This window comes from Theobroma cacao, chromosome 5 (assembly GCF_053813885.1).
Source record: "Theobroma cacao isolate CCN51 chromosome 5, ASM5381388v1, whole genome shotgun sequence".
Lineage (NCBI taxonomy): Eukaryota > Viridiplantae > Streptophyta > Magnoliopsida > Malvales > Malvaceae > Theobroma > Theobroma cacao.
In genome coordinates this window covers 684,068-701,497 of record NC_142643.1, presented here as the reverse complement: position 1 = coordinate 701,497, position 17,430 = coordinate 684,068, and the positions used below count along the sequence as shown (strand labels likewise).

Genomic DNA, 17,430 nt, shown 5'->3' with positions numbered 1-17,430 from the left:
TTAAACCCAAATTTTAAGTGCTGGCCGGCCATAAGGAAGAACAAGAGAGGAAATAGAGAGGAAAGGAAGAAAAAAAGAAAAACCAAAGAGAAACAAGAAAATTCAAAGGGAAATTCGCGATTTTCGACCGTTTACGCGTCTAACGGTAAGATTTTTCGATTTTAGCTTGATTTCTACCTTTCCTATGCCTTTATTTCCATTTAGCATGCTTGAGGAGAGAGATCAAAAAGTGATATCAAGGGCTGGACGAAATTCTAGGAGAGAGAAATTGAAATTTTTAGGTTTTGATTTTTAGTTAAATTGATAGTTTTAGTTAGTTAAATGTGTTTAGAAATTAAATTGGGCAAGAAATCATTAAATTTTCACAATACCCACTCTTGGATGGATGCTCAATGCTGTACAATGATGATGAATTGATTTTATTCTAAGGAAAATGAAGAGAAAATGATGAAAAACGATTAAACGTGATAGAAAAACAAAGTAGAAAATTAACCGAGTTAATGTCCCATTTTTGGCCGAATTTTTCAAGGAAGAGAGTGAGCTGATTTTGTTGTTTTTAGAAGGTTATTGGCTGATATTTAATGGTTAGAAATGTTGGAGAGAGAATGGGATGATTTAGAGCTAAAATGGAGCGCGTTAGCAATTTATCGGGCAAAGTGCCAAAAATAGGTTAATACCGCGTTTAAGCCATTTTAGGCTATTGCATTTCATACCATGCATTAGTATAGGATTTAAGTTAATTATATAGTGATTTAGCATCAATGTGATGAATTGTGTAAATTTTTGTAATGTGTCTAGGAGGAGAGCCTTCCAGAAAAGGCAAAGAAGTCGTACCCGACGAGTAGTGATCGGGGCACTTAGAAAGCTTTTAGTTTGTACAAACGGTGAGTAAACTTATTATTATTGTAAATTATCTAGAGTTTATTTTTAAATGCCCTTTATGTATTTTATGAAATGAAAACGAGATTAAAACGGGATTTTTGATGTTTTAGGAATAAATGTGATAAATAAAAATATATTGTATTGATTATGAAATTGAGTAATTGGAGGCTACAAATTGACTTGAAAAATATATATTTTCCTAGGAATGACTTCTGAGAAATGAGTATATGTGGCTATATTTTGTGAATGCATTGGGAAATTTATGTAAGTTGTTTTACTATGCAGGCTGGATAAATAAATAAAAGCCACGTTATACTGTCGAAATTTTATTAAAATTGGTGGGTTAGTCACTGCAGTGACGGGTTTCCGTGGACTGCCTATTAGAGGGGCACGGTAAACCCAGTTATATAGTTACTCCGGTTGTAGAGGCGAGGAGGGTAACTCCTGTGGTAGTATTAGAGCTCACTTCACGTCGAACCCCCACGTGAATGTGTAACTCGGCCAACGCCAAGGGACGGCTTGTTTTAAAAATAAAAATGTGTTTCACGTGTGAATATTTTAACACCCTTGGTGGACTCGGTTAGATGCCTCGGCCAAGGTATCCCCGAGGATTAGTTTTGGCTTGAGCCTTGTTTTAATAAAAGACATAAGCCTTAACAACTATTTTGGTAAATTACAAATATTTTATGGTTTAAGAAATAAATTGAAAACATTACGAAATGGGTTGAAATTTGTTGTTTAAACTTGCCTCCATTTTACTCGCCTTTAGATATTTATGATAATGTCTGTTTACTCATTGGGAATGCAAAATCTCACCCAACTCCTTTCCACCCATTTCAGGTTCAGTATAGACTGTAGATAGCTGATCTCATCGAGGACTACTATTGGATCTGCATTTTCCAAATCGTAGGTTCACAGTCCTCTTTACTTTTGTTTATTCGGGGGCTCTCTGGTTATTGTAAATTAAATTAAATATTTTGGCTTACTGTATTTCAGTATGTATAAATTTATTTAGCTTTTACGCTATAAAAATTATTCACGTATAACTTTATAAATATTGTTTTATAAGAAAATAGAATATTTCCCTTAATATTTCTTTTATTTTCTTATTATATTCAAATAACCGTAATTTCGTTTTAAATGAAGATTTTAGACTTTTAAACTCATTTTGAATATGAATTATGTATTTTGTACTTGTATATTACGTTTTAGCCAGTTTTGAAATTTTTGAGAAAAAAATGACCAAAATACCCCTATGTGGCGAAAATTTTATTTTGATTGTTTTTGATCTAAAATAGTATATATTCTCTAAAAACTCGATATCTAACAATGATTGCTCACAGAAAAGGAAAGAAACTGATATGTAAGCCTTGCGGGGTTCCGGTTGGCATTCCGGATAATGAGTGTCAATCGGGACGTCGCGGCGATTGTCATGGGCCTGAGGGAGGTTCCGGGTCGTGACAAATTCACTCTAAGAAATTTCCTCTTTTCAGCTGCTTATTTTCTCCCTTTAATATTGAAAAAAGTGTTTCATCAAAAAAACAATTGACAAACTTTGTCATGAAAAAATCTCCTATCGATAGTTCTAAATATTTAATTACAAATGGAGATTTGTATCCAACATATATTCCTAACCTCCTTTGAGGACCTATCTCTGTGCATTGTGGTGGAGCAATTGAAACATATACCGCACATCCAAAAAATTATTAGATGAGAAATATTTGGTTCCTAACCATAAACCAATTGTATAGGGAGAATTTATAATAACTCGTTTGATGCTGCTGCATCCAAAATGGCATGCCCCCAAGTTAACATTGGGAGTTTGAATTTCATAAGCTTGCAATCAGTTGGAAGCATTTAATAAATAATTTTGCTAAACCATTTGTGTATAAGCATAAGCAACAGGCTGTTCAATAGTTATTCCAACTAATATGCAATATTAAAAGCTTGAGATATAAATCCACCAGCATTGTCAAGACAAATAATCTTAATTACATAACCAAGAAAATGTGCTTGCAAATGAATGGTTGTAAATGTCAAATTGCAAGCTATAATAAGCACTCATGTGACCATCTAGTCGATGCATCGATTAAAACTGTAAAATATCTAAATGGTTCACATGGTGAATGTATCAATCCACATATAACCTTGAATATTATTAAAAAACGTAGGAAATTCAGTCCCAACTTTAACTGGTGTTAGCTTTATAATTTATTTACCTTCAGAGCAAGCAGCACATAAAATTCATTAGATTAAAAAATCTTCTGATTTTTCAACGAATGATCATATAAATTTTCAATCATTTTTTTTGCATCATTATTGATCCAGGATGGTCCAACCGGTCATGCCAAACATCAATATCATTAGTAAACTTCTGGTTTACTATGAGTTTCAATTATTTTAATATTTGTATAGTTTAATTCTGAGAACAAAGCGAGTAATTTTTTTTCAACACACACTTTCTATTTGAGATAATTGCAATATAGAGGTATTAAGTGTCTCATTCATTCGTTGTCTCAATATGATATCTATTCAAACAAATATCTTAATAAACTTTTTTGAGACTTAATAGAAAATAATACATCCTCTATTACTTTTTTCCTTCAGGTAGTAAAATATTAACTCTTCTGGAGCCTTCAATTAATTTTGTACTATCAGATATTGAATTGACATTGATTTTTTTTTGTCAAGTAGGAAAAAAAATTTCTTATCTTTAAATATAGTGTGTGTTATAGCAATGTCTGCTAGACATATATTTACATCATAGATCTTGGATCCAACAATATGAATATCCATATTTATAAGTAATAGAGGAACTAACATTAAATAAGAACATATATACAATAAGAAATTTAGAAGTTAAAATGAAATAACATTAAATATATAATTAAAACACATAATAAGAACATATCTTTTAAATATAATAAGAACATATTAAAATATCTTCATAATATAGTTATACTAAAACATACCAATTACTATTAAGTTCATTATCAGATATTCCCATTACTAATTAAATGATCAATTCCTTCTACAGGACAAGAAAATCAATCATGAATATTTTCGTTACCAATCATATAATCAAGTCCTTTTTCAAGATGGATAAATATCTTGATGTGCTATATCATCTTGTCTATGATTAAAATCATCGCAAGATGTTATAGTTTTCGATGATGCTTGATACAATTCAAGATGTACAACAGGTACGTAACCAATGGTTTTTCATGCCACATCAATGACAATATGTTTTCTATATTCTTCTTTTTTTTTCTTTATTCTATTTTTGTATTTTCATTATTCATCTACTTCTAGTAGGTTGAAAGTATTTATCCACATCTAGTGGGTTGAAATTATCCATCCACTTCTGGTGGGTTGAAATTATCCATCCACTTCTGGTGGTAAAATTATTCATCCACTTCTGATGGTAAAATTATTCTTAGATTCTGATGGTAAAATTATTATCCACTTCTTCCATATGTATGATCATAATTATTAAATGATGTGGCATTCACTTCAGGGAATAGATGGATTTATGAAGATAGATTCATGACTATGACCATAATTATTAAATGATGTCGCATTCACTTCAGGGAATGGATAAATTTATAATTTTTTTTATTAGTAACTCGTTTGTCACATTCACTTCAGGGAATGGACATTATGATTTTTCATTAATAGTTATATAATAACAAATTCACTTTCCAATCAAGGGACAGAATTTAATATATACTATATGATAGTAAAATTTATATTAAAATTGATTTTTAGAGAATGAAAATATTAAAGAGATATTAAGTCACTTACTTGATTTATTACAACCAAAACAATTAAAGATCAACCATTGAAATTCTTTCAAAGCTTGGAGATGATGAAAACAAAATAATAGTAGCACTTACTTGATTTGCTAAAACTATAAATCAAAACCGAATCGTTGAAATCCTTTTGAAGCTTGAAGATGATGCGAACAAAATAATTCTAAAACTTGAGAGATCAGAGAATCGTGCTGATAACATGTTATGAAATAAATCTTAAAAGAACAAATAAAGATAACTGGAAAGAATAATTAAAGAGAAGAAAGAAAGTGTTTAGGGGGAGAAAAGAGATCTTATTGAATTGTATATTTACAAATGAAGTGAAGAGGTCTATTTATAAGCTAACAACCGCTTCAATCATAGACCTAATCTAATTTTATCTAAGAGTTCAAATCATATTACATTTCTTGTATTTTACCTTTTAGACTATTTGACTTGGTCTGCATTTATTGAGTTATAATATAATGGACATTCACATATTTATTCATAACAAACATAGCAATTTGACATGTTAGGTATTTTATTATTCTGTTGCGTTAAGAATTAAATGAAAATTGTACCAAACATTTTTTTTATTGATATGATCCATTAACAATTAAAAACATGCAAACACTTGTCGATACTTGATTGGATATGATACTATATTCAATTTATATTTTAATTTTTTCACCAAACAATTTATCCTTTTTCTTCAATTAATCTCCATGAATAAAATTTATTTTTTTAAAAAATTATATCTTTAATTAAAATATCTTTAAAATCCATCTAAATTGTAAATTAAAATATTATGATAATTTTACTGATTGAAATTAAGATAATTTTTTTTAATAATTTATCTATCACGAGTATTTTTTTGCATAATATTTTGTATTTCTTTTAATAATTCATCGTGCATAAATTTTATTTTTTTAATTTTTTTAATAAATTTAGAAAAGCATTCTTTGAATGTGAACTAATTTTTAAAATTAAAATATTTAATAACTTTATTAGATGAGATTAATGTCGAAGTTTAGCTCTTTAAGTATAGTATTTAATAAAGGAATTTAGGAGCCCAAACTTTGATTACTAAGGTTTGACGCCCACCGTTCGACACTGTCAGTTCCTGCCTTGGTTTTTTGTTTTGTCTCAAACCAGAAGCAAAACAGCCTAAACTTGCGTGCCAACTCTATCTTCCTCCAGCTGCCGATCTGTCACTTTCTATTTTATCCAAAAACCGAAAGAAAAAACCTCTCCTTTCCATCACCATGGCCCTTCTCTCTAAGTTTCGAGGTTCGTCCTTTCTCGTCGTTTGGTCTTAATTTGGCTGTTAAATAATATGGAACACTGAATTCGTGTTGCCAATTTGACTTAATCAAGCTGTTAGTAGTTGTTTAAGCAAATTCTGGGTTTTTTTTTTTCTCTAAAAAGTTTGGCGCTTTACATATTATTTCTGGGTCAATATGTAATTTTCATTAGCTGTTTTTTTACCTATGACATCTGCTAAGTGATCGTGCTTTTATGATTCCTGTGTTGTTTGGTTTGTTGGGTTTGATGTCTGACAGATGAAACTGACAAAAGTGCCAAGAGTTCTTATTTCAACTTACCACCCTTGGATGTTTCGGTTGCATTCCCTCAAGCAACTCCCGCATCTACTTTTCCTCCTCCTGGTAAGAATTTCGATCATTGTTCTCTGTTTTTAGCTCTGGGTGATATTTGTATAGCTTCCATTTATGCATCTGGAACTTGTTGATAATTGTTCTGGATTAGTGTATGATTTGATCGGTTTTGATAATTGTTCTTTTTGTTATTGAATGAGAAATCTTGATAATTTCTGCTTATATATAAATGCGTATTTTGCTCAAATTTATAGCTTCCGACTATTATCAATTTGATGATCTATTGAGTCCTGAGGAGCAGGCGATCCGTAAGAAAGTAAGAGAGTGTATGGAAAAAGAAGTAGCTCCTGTGATGACAGAGGTAATCTATCTTAATGTTGTTCATGAATTTTTCTCACAACATGGATAGATGAATTGGTTTTAAGTAGATGACCGCTAAATGCTGTGATTTTTGGGGTTTAATAGCTTTTTTTTGCCTATATATATTCTCGAAGAAAGTCACTGATTTGTGATTTTTCTCTCAGTATTGGGAGAAAGCGGAGTTTCCATTCCAAATTGTTCCAAAACTTGCTGCTCTTCGTATTGCTGGTGGTACTATCAAGGTACTTCCTACATAGTTTTTCGGTTTTTAACTTATTTCTTTCTTTCTTGATGTGGAAATCAAGTCGGTATGATGTTTTGGTTTACATCTGACTTGCAGGGTTATGGATGCCCTGGTCTTTCCATCACTGGAAGTGCTATATCTACTGCAGAGGTCGCTAGAGTTGATGCAAGCTGCTCAACTTTTATCTTGGTTCATTCATCTCTAGCCATGCTTACTATTGGTGAGATCTATAAACAACTTTTGATTTTCTTTTCCTATGAATTTTTGGCATCATTTTTCTTTTGATTAATTATTCTTTAAAAAAAAGATAAACCATGAATTTGGACCTTTCAATACCTTGTCTGGACCATCAAGAATAGCATTATGCGGATCAGAGGAACAGAAGCAGAAGTATTTACCTTCTTTGGCACAACTCAAAACTATAGCTTGTTGGGTAGGTTTTTCTTTTTAGCATTAGAATCTTCGGAGGTCTTCTTGTATCTTTTTTCAGCTATAATTGAAGGAATTTTGAAATTAGTGATAACTCTAATATTATATTTAGGCTTTGACTGAGCCTGACTATGGAAGTGATGCTAGTGCTCTGAAGACAACGGCAACAAAGGTCCACCCTCAACCTTGTATATTTGCCTTCACTTGTCTTCTTTAAGAATAGCTGATTACAAACACTGCTCAACAGTCTAAATTTTCTGTTGTATCATGTTTGCTGTCATCTCAAACATTCAGGTAAAGGGAGGTTGGATGCTTGAGGGACAAAAGCGATGGATAGGGAACAGTACTTTTGCAGATGTGTTGGTTATTTTTGCCAGGAATACCACAACCAATCAGATAAACGGGTAAGTGAAATAGCGTATAAGACATAGGATTTAGCATTTGTTCTTACACACAAAAGAATCCATCTAAGCCTAAAAGATAAACATGCTTGTATGTTCACTAAAACTGAAAAAGTATTAGCATTATCAAACATAGAATGAGAACCGAAGACTAATAATTCCGTTAAGAATTTTTGTTTTAAACCACCATATAGGACCTAATGATCTTGAAGAAGTAGAATTGTTGAAACCTTGGAATAAGTTTTTAAAAATGGTAAGTCATATATTCAGGACCTTCGGTCCGTGTTGAGTTTACTAATCGCTAGGTTGAAAAACAAAGATGGAACTACCACTGGTTGCAAACCTAAAGACCACCATGGGCATGAGCCATAATTGCCCAAGTTTATGGAAATTGTAACCCAAGAGAGAAGCAATGAGATTGCAAATCAAAAGGTGGTTAGATTTCAATGCATGCTCGTTTTCCTTAAAACATGGAATGCTTCTGCTTTCTGTTTCAGATATCTAGTTAAGAAGGATTCCCCTGGATTGACAGCTACAAAAATTGCAAACAAGATTGGGTTGAGAATTGTTCAAAATGGAGATATTCTTTTAAAGAAAGTCTTTGTTCCTGATGAGGACAGGTTACCCGGTGTAAACTCTTTTCAGGATACAAGCAAGGTTCGTTCTAATTACCTCCCTCAAATAATGATATCTCATCTCAATCTTTCTTCTTGCTATTTGGTTGTTTATATCCGGTCACTCTATAGAATTTCACCATTCATTTTACAGTGACAACTCTTAGTAGATCCTGCTGTATCTTATGCATTTATTTTAATCAATTATGAATTGCCACCACGGAAAAGCAGGTACTGGCTGTTTCGCGAGTAATGGTTGCATGGCAGCCTATTGGCATATCGATGGGTGTCTATGACATGTGTCAGAGGTATTGCAATGGGTGCTGTTCTCCAATTTGAGTGATGACATTTCAAGCTTTCAAGATGACCTGCTCTGCATTTGCTATGATGTAGGTATCTGAAGGAGAGGAAACAGTTCGGAGCACCATTGGCAGCCTTCCAAATTAACCAGCAGAAACTTGCTCTCATGCTAGGTAATGTTCAAGCAATGACCCTAGTTGGTTGGCGCCTTTGCAAATTGTATGAGGGGGGTAAAATGACTCCCGGTCAAGCCAGCTTGGGAAAGGTATACAAACATTCTCGAGACATAGAAGCCCGTGATTTCATAACAAGGTTTTATTTTTGAACTTCTTAGCCATAACAAACTTTTATGATCTTCAGTCATGGATTACCTTGAAGGCAAGAGAAACAGTCTCTCTCGGGCGGGAGTTACTCGGCGGCAACGGAATCTTGGCTGATTTTCTTGTTGCAAAGGTTTTCCATTCTCTGCTTTCAACACAAAAATCACTTTCTCACTTCTTCCTGCTAAATAGTAACATATTGGATTAGCTCTAGGTTAGACCAGAATGCAACTTGGGAACATAATCCAAACCAGAGAACCCAATAGTCTATGCTTTCAGTGAGTTATGGAGTATTAACACAATCTGCCTTTGTTTTTGAAGACAGAAGTTGTTCTACAAACATCTTGAGTTTTCTTTCTTTTGTCACCATGCAGGCATTCTGTGATTTGGAGCCCATTTATACATATGAAGGCACTTATGACATCAACAGCTTGGTCACTGGTAGGGAAATTACTGGTTTTGCCAGTTTTAAGCCAGCCGCACTGAGCCAGCGCAGCCGCCTTTGATCGTGTAAACCTCCTTCCTGGACTCTGTATAAGGTCTAAAACAAAGTCGATAAACTTCTCACAGAAAGTTAAATAAGTTCAGTGCCTTTGCACAATTGTAATAATAAAAGAAATAGTGCAAATATTTCTGCCATTGCTTGCTTAATGCTCACGTAAATCAGCCTTTTTATTCTTTTGTGCTCTTTTTGTCGTAACTTATGTTATCTTAGTCTCCATTAAAATTCAAAAAAGACCGCACCATAATTAATTACTTGGGCACGTAAATAAGCAAACAACGACGAAGGGGAGATTAAGGGTAGACGTCAGGTCATCAACCGGCCGGACAATCGACGAACTTAGCTCCGGCGGAGACTTTCCTGGACCCTGATCCGTTGCCGTTTAAGACTTTCGAGTTGTCAAAAATCCCCTAAACAAATACAAAGATATTGCTGTCAGCTATCTGTACCGTATAGTCTTACCTACCTATATGACACACTGTCCGGGGTTCACTGGTTCATTCCTTTCTCTCGCCATCTTTTTGCAACCCCCAGTTCCTCAGCTTGACCAACAGCTGCGTCGCGGCTGTCAGGAAATTCACATTCTGTACCGGGTTCAATATCTCCACCACCCTCATGGCCGTGGTCATCCTCAACAAATCAGCGGCCGCCACCACTTCCTCCACTGCCTTCCTCAAGGAGGCCAGTGCTGCTTGCTCCCCTGCAATCTCCGCATTCATCAGTCGTGCTCGTTTCCTGGCTATCTCAAGCAAAGGCGGAGCCGCAATGCTCTCTTGAACCCTCGCCAACTCGTCATTAAGCACCCTCTCTTCGACCCTTGTCTCCGCCATCAGCCTCTTTATCCTTTCGCTTTGCTCTTGAGACAGGTCTTGCACGGAATTGGAAACAAGCTTCAACGCAAACCCGGGCTTGAAACCAGCTATCCAAAGCGAGGCACGCTCGAAGGAAGAGAGCCATGTTGGAGAGAAAACAAGGAAAATGTTGCGGTGGGCTACGCGAGATTTTTCTTCATAGTACTGTTGGTGGTGGGAGAGTACTCGGGTAATGAGGTCCTTGAGATCATCTTCCCGGGCTTCATGGCTACGCTGTTGAACAGAGAGAAGCTCGTCGAGGTATTGCTCTTGGCGTTCGAGCCAAACCTGGAAGAATGCATCGAAGGAGCCAGCATTGTGGTTCGTGCTGGTGCTGCTTCCTCCCGGAGTCATACCAGGGTAAGCAAGCAACAAAAAGGGAAAGAAATATTAACAGACGAGAAGATCAGAAGAGTGATGGGTGTGAAAAAGAGTAAAGCAAACTGTGCTTTTTATAGCAGGGGGATTCTGCAAGGTGGTTGTAGGACTGAAGTTGATCAGAGTTTTTCTTGCTTGGTGGGAAAGTAATTTTTTCCTTGAGCCTGGAAATGCTTCAGGGTTTCAAGAGAGAGAGAGAGAGAGAGAGAGAGAGAGATCTGAGGTGCTTCAAGCAGAAGTTCATGGGAGACGTGTGCATATATGGCGTGAGATAGACAGAAATAGAGGGGCAGGGACTGCCTTGAAGTTTGCAAGAGAAGGGGAGTAGGGGGGGATGAATAGCTGTAATCTTTGGTGTGAAAAGGCCACCGACCCAACAGACAAAATGAGAGGGCGAAAGGGGAGGCACAGGCGAGATTGATGAGTGTTTGGTCGAGACAACGTGCATGCGGTGAGCTTTGTCGTCAAGCGAGTATGTTTTAGGCAGCACGTTTTGCACATGCGGGAATTAGAATTCAAGGAAAGTGCTGCTTCACAGCCATGGCGGGGAAAGCCAAGGATTATTTTTTTGTTTTTGATGGGTAAGTGGGTGGGTTTGGCTGATGCTGCCTTCCAGTTGTTTGAACAAGAATAAGCCACGTTTCTTGAAGCTGCAAAGTGGAGGAACATGATGAAGCCAAGTAAGACGTAGATGCCAACCCATTACTCTCATATGAAAAAAACCAAGGCAGGAGTTTGCTCGGGTTAGCTTTGATGGTAATCCAAGTCATCCTTGATAGTATGATATGATCTTAAGTTGCTAAATGCATACTAAATTTCGAGACCTTTTCTACACTTTTAATTTTAATTTTAAAACCAAACCCGAAAATGATAATATAAATCCATAAAAACATAATTATACAATCCAAGTAAAAAATGAAATTGCATTCACTAGTAGAGACTGTATAAAAAATTTGCGTGTATTTAAGAGTATGTCTAACATAGTAAAAAACCTTCAAAACTACCTGAGAATTTTTCATTTTGTACACGTTTTGTGCTGAAACCACAATCTGGAGAAGTGGAGAGTAGTTTACAAGAGGCCACACAAGCGAGGCCTAGAACAAAACTGCCTTCCATTAGCTTTCACCAGAGCCATGACCCCAGCAGCCACTCCAGCCCACACGACAGAAGATACATATTGCTGTGCGTTTCGACCCGCTGCAGGTGTTAAAAAGAAAAGTGGTTCGACAGTTGTTACTAAACAGTACAACAATGTTAGTACCTGGTTCTCGCTATCATGATTCGAGAAAAGAAATCTCACATCAATTAAATTACAAGCATTTCGAGATAATTTTAAGTTGGATAATATCAGATTGTAGATTGAATGTTCGTCTATAAATTCGACAAAATGATACCTTGCTGAATCGTGAAGGTTGTCACTGTCAAACCTCCTATCAGCAAAGCGGATGCCACCGGAAGATACTGCAAATTTTCAATCAAAGACGCATATTAGGTAAAAAGAATCATCCAAGAAGTAATCTAGTAACAAAGATTTTGTGACATAAATATTTAACTAAATATCAATGGGAAATGATTACACATACAGAGAAAGATTCAAAACTATTAAGCTGGAATGGTGAAGGATTATTTCTGCTGACGGTATAGCGACCACTAACAAGATCCAATGCATCCTGAGAAAACATGTTTATATAAATATTTTCAACAATTTATTGTGTGTAGTTGGGTCTATTTCATTTCATTGATTGGCAAAAAAAAGTTCAGACTGAAGAGGCAGCATGCCTGCCGAATTCCATCGTGAAAATTGTTCAAATAGTATCTTGATAATGCACTCATCCCATCTTTGAGAAGTCCAGCTACTGTTTGTTTGCCAAATCTGCAGCATTATTGGCATCCGAAAACAATCATAAATGAGATACGAATGGATACTGATTCTTTGCAAACATCGACCTAAAATTCCACGTACCTAACAAGGTCCCCTTTTAGCGCATGAGTCCCAGCATATTCGAGACTTATCTCATCACCTTGCTCAGCCCACACTAACAAAAGCATTCAGGATGAATATAAAGGCATTATGAACTCCTATATTACGATGTAAAATTAGCAAAACTGTATGCAAAATCCATACATGTTCTGAACTTTCCGTAGTCCTCTGCAAACATAGAAATGCACTCAGTAGAAGTAAATACCCCGATCCTTTGCAATTGGATATTTAAAGACTTCTGAGCAAGGTAACTCTGTTCAACAGAATAAATAAACAAACAATGAAAAACAGAGTTTAAAAGGTCCAGACGTTTGAAATATTATAGAAATTACAGCATATAAAGATTAGTTGCTCAGCATGGATATTTTATACTGAAAGCATTATATGTGATAACAAAGAACAACGCAAGTAGATTGTCCACAAACCTGGGTCACATTTGTTCGATCAAGGCAATCAATACAGTTAGATCTAATAATGCCTTTCTGCTCCTCCAGGATGTTACCATCTGTGTCTATGAGAAAGTATCTGCTCAGCTGGAATAGTGATGGTTAACATTTTGGATAGCTAGCACCAGTATCATGGCATACATTCAATACATTATATATATAACATTTCAATTGTTCTTCGTACCCTTGCTTTTCAAATTCCTGAGAGATTTGATCATATAGTATGTGAAGGTTATCAAAATTTGAGTTCCCACAAACATGATGAAAGTCAAATGATACGTATCTGCAAGAAAGACATGCAAAAGATTAATCTGTACCAATCAAAGTTCTCGTATAGGCCCATCAGATCTTAACTTAGTAAACACGTGTATCACTTTCCATGGAATGCTATTGACATCAAGGAGACAGAGAGAAGTTGCCCAAAAAGAGGGGCAAGGCGGGCTTTTCCAAGTTATGTACTATCATGGAATAATAAAACCTATGAACTAGTATCAAAAGTGTGTCAAGTGAAAGAATCTTCACAATCAAAAATCGGCAAATAGATACTCAAAGAATCAATGGTTATTCATGGAAAATTATGCTAAGCAAATAGCAAAGCAGACAGTCAACAATTATCTAGAAATAGCAACAAGCCAACTATTAGAAAATCAGTCACAAACTAATATATTGTAATATATAGGAATGCAGAATGTCACCTCACATTTGGAAGCTTTTGCATCTCAGCTGAATATGCAGCACTTAGTTGACCTTCGTCACCATGCTACAACATCAAAATAAATGAAAGATGAAATATTTGCTAGTTAGGAATATAATGAAATATTTGAGCTTTGCATAAAAGAGTCAAAACTTGTATAAAGTCAGTAAATACTATTAAACATTGCAGCTTCCTATGCATTTAAATATTTCCTATGCCTGGCAAAATAAGAAATGATTACTTTTTCTATGGAATGCGGATTAGTTTGCAATTCTATCCAGCAGGTCTTAACAACAATTTTCCAAGCAAGATATGTCAAACCATTTTATGTCACATGCTATTTTATGACAATAATGAGGAGGGAGAATGAACACATACTTTATCTGTCAGATCCAGTGCTATAGTTTCTCCATATCTTTGAAAAAGATCATGGAAATGGCGCTCCACAACTTGTGGCTGGGGGAAGAGTTGAAAGTGCACAAATGCACAAATGCTAAATCGTAAGCACCATTATTCAGTGAAAATGATTAAAAAAGGAAAATTGCTGCATTTTCAAGAGAAAATCTACCGTCTGCTCATGATTAATAACTCTAAGTTGGGGTTTATAGCTTAAATCAACAATTTGCTCCCAAAGCAGTGGAATAGATCCTCGTATCTGAGATAAAAAAAGAAAATAACTTTACAAATTGAAAGAAAGTTACTTCTTCTCCATTTGTTAGAAAAATAAACTTAATGAAAATATGAGGTGAAATAGGGATGTATTTGATTATTAACAAAAACCAAATGGTGCTAAATATTGGTGGAAGCACAAGAAGTATGAACCAGGAAGTTTGACAGAACATCCAAAAAAGTCAAATTGTATCACTTCTTCCTTCTTTACCAAATAAAATAACCACGAAGTTTGGATAGAGAAAGAGATTCCAAAACACTTTATAATGGAAAAATGAGACCTTGGATAATAGTAACTGATCGGCTTTTCTGAAGTCATATAAGACAACACATACCTGCAATAATGAACACCTAAAACCTTCAAGCTCCAACAACTGTTCAGTTTCAATAAAGTTAGCAGTGTCTCCTTCAAGGTTAGCTCCCCTTCTCCACATACGTGTTCCTGCATTACCATATTACCATATTTTAGAGCGGTTCAGACATAGCAGCATTAATAATTAAAAGGATGACTCATTCAAAAACATTTTACCTAAACGTCTTGTACACCTCCTTGAAAGTAACGTAAATGTGGCAGGTGAATTCTTCAACTTTAGCTGAGCAACTTGGAAACTTAAACCTAAGTTAAGTAGAAACAAGAAATATAGATTTTCAAAGATAGTATAAAAAAAAATGTACAAGAAAGTTCTCATGAATATACATGAGAAGTACACACAGTCATCTGCTCATACATATACATGCACATGCCACACACATGCAGATCAGTTCAAAAGCACGAGGAAACAGAAGTTTAAGGATATTTCCTTGTAGGAGAGGAATAATGAACCCATCAAGCTGCCATAGCAAAAGTAATTGTGTCAAAAAGGTGGAAAAAAGAAAGAAACGTGCGATTTCATGATCCTATTTGACGAGTTCAAATCATTTAACATTTTAGAGTGTTTTCTTCTTAGGACAAATGTAGAAGTCACTTGGTATGGGTAACAAAGAAATACTGACAATATAAGAAGCTTATAGTGTTATAATATATGTGGGGAAAATTTATAACCTTATACTCAATAAGTTCCTCCAAAAGATGTTTATTCCAAACAAATCGAGGATCAGCCTGAAATTCACAGAAAATTGAAGTTAGAAATCGATTGCAAGTACTGACTAGCTATAGATAGTACTACAATATTTACATACAAAGTAATATTACATGCAACCAATACACAGCCTCTCCCATGAGCATAGCAATCATTTTTCAGAAAGGGAACTCATTTGGAATCACAAAATAACAATGGGTGAGCGAAGAGTCATGCTTTAAAAAAAATGACTCCCTCTTTTTCTTCTTCCTGAACTAGTTCAGAAAAGAGAAAAATGTATAAAAATGAAATTAAGGTAGTTTGAGTGTTTGACTTCAACTGCAAAGGATCTCCAGAAACTAGCAGCTACAAAGAATAAGCACATGAACAATATTCACCTCTTAAAACTACAAGTTCTCACTTGTAACATTAACAAACCAAAAACCAATATTGACATCCAAAAGATTTGTAAAACACCAGAAGTGGATTTCTTCAATAAAAAAAGCTTAACAAGCTTTCAATGATGATCGAAGCATGATAACTAACCTGCTTCCATATTGATTTGCTCATCCACCCTTCCATTAACTTGCATCTTCTTTGCAAGCTGGTACATGATCAAATGCATCTTATAAACTTATTACTTCAAAAACTCAGTGACTATAACTCAAAAGCACACTGCAAGGCAAAAGAATTTACTTCAATGTTATATCTGTTTCATATGAATAGTACAATCCAGGAGTTGCTTCCACTGTTTTTAACAGAGTCATGAAGTAAGCCTCATCTCTTTTCTGCTCAAAATAAAGAATCACTTAGTTTTATAAAAAAGGTTCAAATATTAACCATCAAAATAGACGTCTAGATAAACATTTTAAAGACCGGAGTAGAACCTTACTTCTTGAGAATTTGAATACCTCAAGGCCTCATTGCAAGCCAGGAATTTCATAGATTCAACTCGGTAAACAGGGTAACCTAGAAAACTTCCAACTTCCTTTCTTGAAGTTATAACAAGTACATATATTCCTGTATAAGTGCAAGAAGAATTCATGAGAAGTTGAGAACTGACTGTAGGTTCATAGATACTAACACATAAAGGTAAAATGTATTTACACAATTGAAAATTTCACTTAATTAGGATAATTATGTACCTGCAAGCAATCTAATTGTTCCAGCCACGCCGTAAATCGTAGAGATTTTGGACGGCCTTCCAGAAGAAGATTCATCTGCAAAAATTATAAAGTACATTAAGCTCTCCAAATCAGGGAAACCAAAAATAAATGGTAAAAAATTAAATTATCTATATTCTGATTCAGAAAATACCTAATCATTCATTTCATTTACAAAAAATTAACTCCAAAGACTTCATTTCCAAATGCTAATCTTTACGTTACTAGTAATATCATAAAAACAAACAACAAAATCCATAATTCAAAAATGGCGCCGATCAGGATTCTTAAAGTACAAGCCGTTCCATACTTAAAATCTCAGCAAAACGAAGATATAAAAAAAATAACAGGATCAAAAACTTGCCAGATAGTGGCTCGATGTTTCCTTCACGACGGCAAATCGAGAAGCCTTGATCGGGAGATTCGACGGATTTGATCACGAACTTATCTTGATATTCCAGCAATTCCAGTCGATCGTAGAGCTTGAAATTACCTGAAGAAGATCCGATTTCCATCTTCAACGAGTATTTTGATTAGTTATTGTTTGTTTTTTCTATGGAAAGGAAAAAAAAAATCATCAATTGTTCGATGATGGATTAAGGATGATGATGAAGAAAGGAATAAAGGTCAAAGGTCATAACGACCGGTAGTTAATTTTTTGACTTTCAATACGGCGTAGTTTTCAAAAAATGACGTTTGTAACCCTAATTGATTAGTATAATTTTCTGATT

At 34.8% G+C, this 17,430-nt stretch overlaps 3 protein-coding genes across 5 annotated transcripts; 1 reads left to right on the top strand and 2 right to left on the bottom strand.

The window, feature by feature from the left end:
• Positions 1-5,773: 5,773 nt before the first annotated feature.
• On the top strand, positions 5,774-9,635 carry ACX4 (acyl-CoA oxidase 4). Of its 3 annotated transcripts, none has more exons than XR_001928183.2 (13): positions 5,774-5,963; positions 6,236-6,340; positions 6,544-6,650; positions 6,814-6,891; positions 6,990-7,113; positions 7,253-7,326; positions 7,435-7,494; positions 7,617-7,726; positions 8,221-8,380; positions 8,569-8,645; positions 8,731-8,902; positions 8,998-9,235; positions 9,332-9,635. XR_001928183.2 is itself a non-coding variant. In XM_088806459.1 (13 exons), the coding sequence occupies exons 1-13, from the start codon at positions 5,939-5,941 to the stop codon at positions 9,461-9,463; spliced, it is 1,332 nt and encodes a 443-aa protein (XP_088662585.1). In that variant the 5' UTR covers positions 5,775-5,938; the 3' UTR covers positions 9,464-9,635. The 3 variants fall into 3 exon arrangements, 2 of the variants coding, with proteins under 2 accessions (XP_088662585.1, XP_017977375.1); XM_088806459.1 differs by having other exon boundaries at positions 5,775-5,963; positions 6,788-6,880; positions 8,998-9,090; XM_018121886.2 differs by having other exon boundaries at positions 5,776-5,963; positions 8,998-9,090.
• A 47-nt stretch (positions 9,636-9,682) lies between these two features.
• LOC18597523 (protein ZW2-like) lies at positions 9,683-11,381 on the bottom strand. Its single transcript, XM_007026604.3, has one exon. The coding sequence runs from the start codon at positions 10,662-10,664 to the stop codon at positions 9,957-9,959; it is 708 nt and encodes a 235-aa protein (XP_007026666.3). The 5' UTR covers positions 10,665-11,381; the 3' UTR covers positions 9,683-9,956.
• A 202-nt stretch (positions 11,382-11,583) lies between these two features.
• SAC8 (SAC domain-containing protein 8) lies at positions 11,584-17,309 on the bottom strand. Its single transcript, XM_088806458.1, has 20 exons — positions 17,064-17,309; positions 16,682-16,756; positions 16,429-16,556; positions 16,233-16,324; positions 16,083-16,140; positions 15,521-15,577; positions 15,278-15,309; positions 15,008-15,090; positions 14,814-14,920; positions 14,378-14,464; positions 14,188-14,265; positions 13,811-13,875; positions 13,300-13,398; positions 13,095-13,194; positions 12,814-12,922; positions 12,652-12,724; positions 12,468-12,561; positions 12,272-12,358; positions 12,083-12,149; positions 11,584-11,885 (listed from the first exon to the last, which is right to left on the bottom strand). The coding sequence occupies exons 1-20, from the start codon at positions 17,212-17,214 to the stop codon at positions 11,758-11,760; spliced, it is 1,770 nt and encodes a 589-aa protein (XP_088662584.1). The 5' UTR covers positions 17,215-17,309; the 3' UTR covers positions 11,584-11,757.
• Between the last annotated feature and the right edge of the window lie 121 nt (positions 17,310-17,430).

What these genes read in the sequence shown, in the direction of transcription:
- ACX4 (XM_088806459.1), top strand. Translation starts at nt 5,939, where the DNA reads ATGGCCCTTCTCTCTAAGTTTCGAG. An exon ending in ATCTACTTTTCCTCCTCCTG is followed by an intron (nt 6,341 to 6,543) that starts GTAAGAATTTCG and finishes TCAAATTTATAG; the next exon opens with CTTCCGACTATTATCAATTT. An exon ending in TGCTCTTCGTATTGCTGGTG is followed by an intron (nt 6,881 to 6,989) that starts GTACTATCAAGG and finishes TCTGACTTGCAG; the next exon opens with GGTTATGGATGCCCTGGTCT.
- SAC8 (XM_088806458.1), bottom strand. Translation starts at nt 17,214, where the DNA reads ATGGAAATCGGATCTTCTTCAGGTAATTTCAAGCTCTACGATCGACTG. An exon ending in AAACATCGAGCCACTATCTG is followed by an intron (nt 16,757 to 17,063) that starts GCAAGTTTTTGA and finishes TAATTTTTGCAG; the next exon opens with ATGAATCTTCTTCTGGAAGG. An exon ending in GCAAATCAATATGGAAGCAG is followed by an intron (nt 15,578 to 16,082) that starts GTTAGTTATCAT and finishes TGTGAATTTCAG; the next exon opens with GCTGATCCTCGATTTGTTTG.
- LOC18597523 (XM_007026604.3), bottom strand. Translation starts at nt 10,664, where the DNA reads ATGACTCCGGGAGGAAGCAGCACCAGCACGAACCACAATGCTGGCTCC.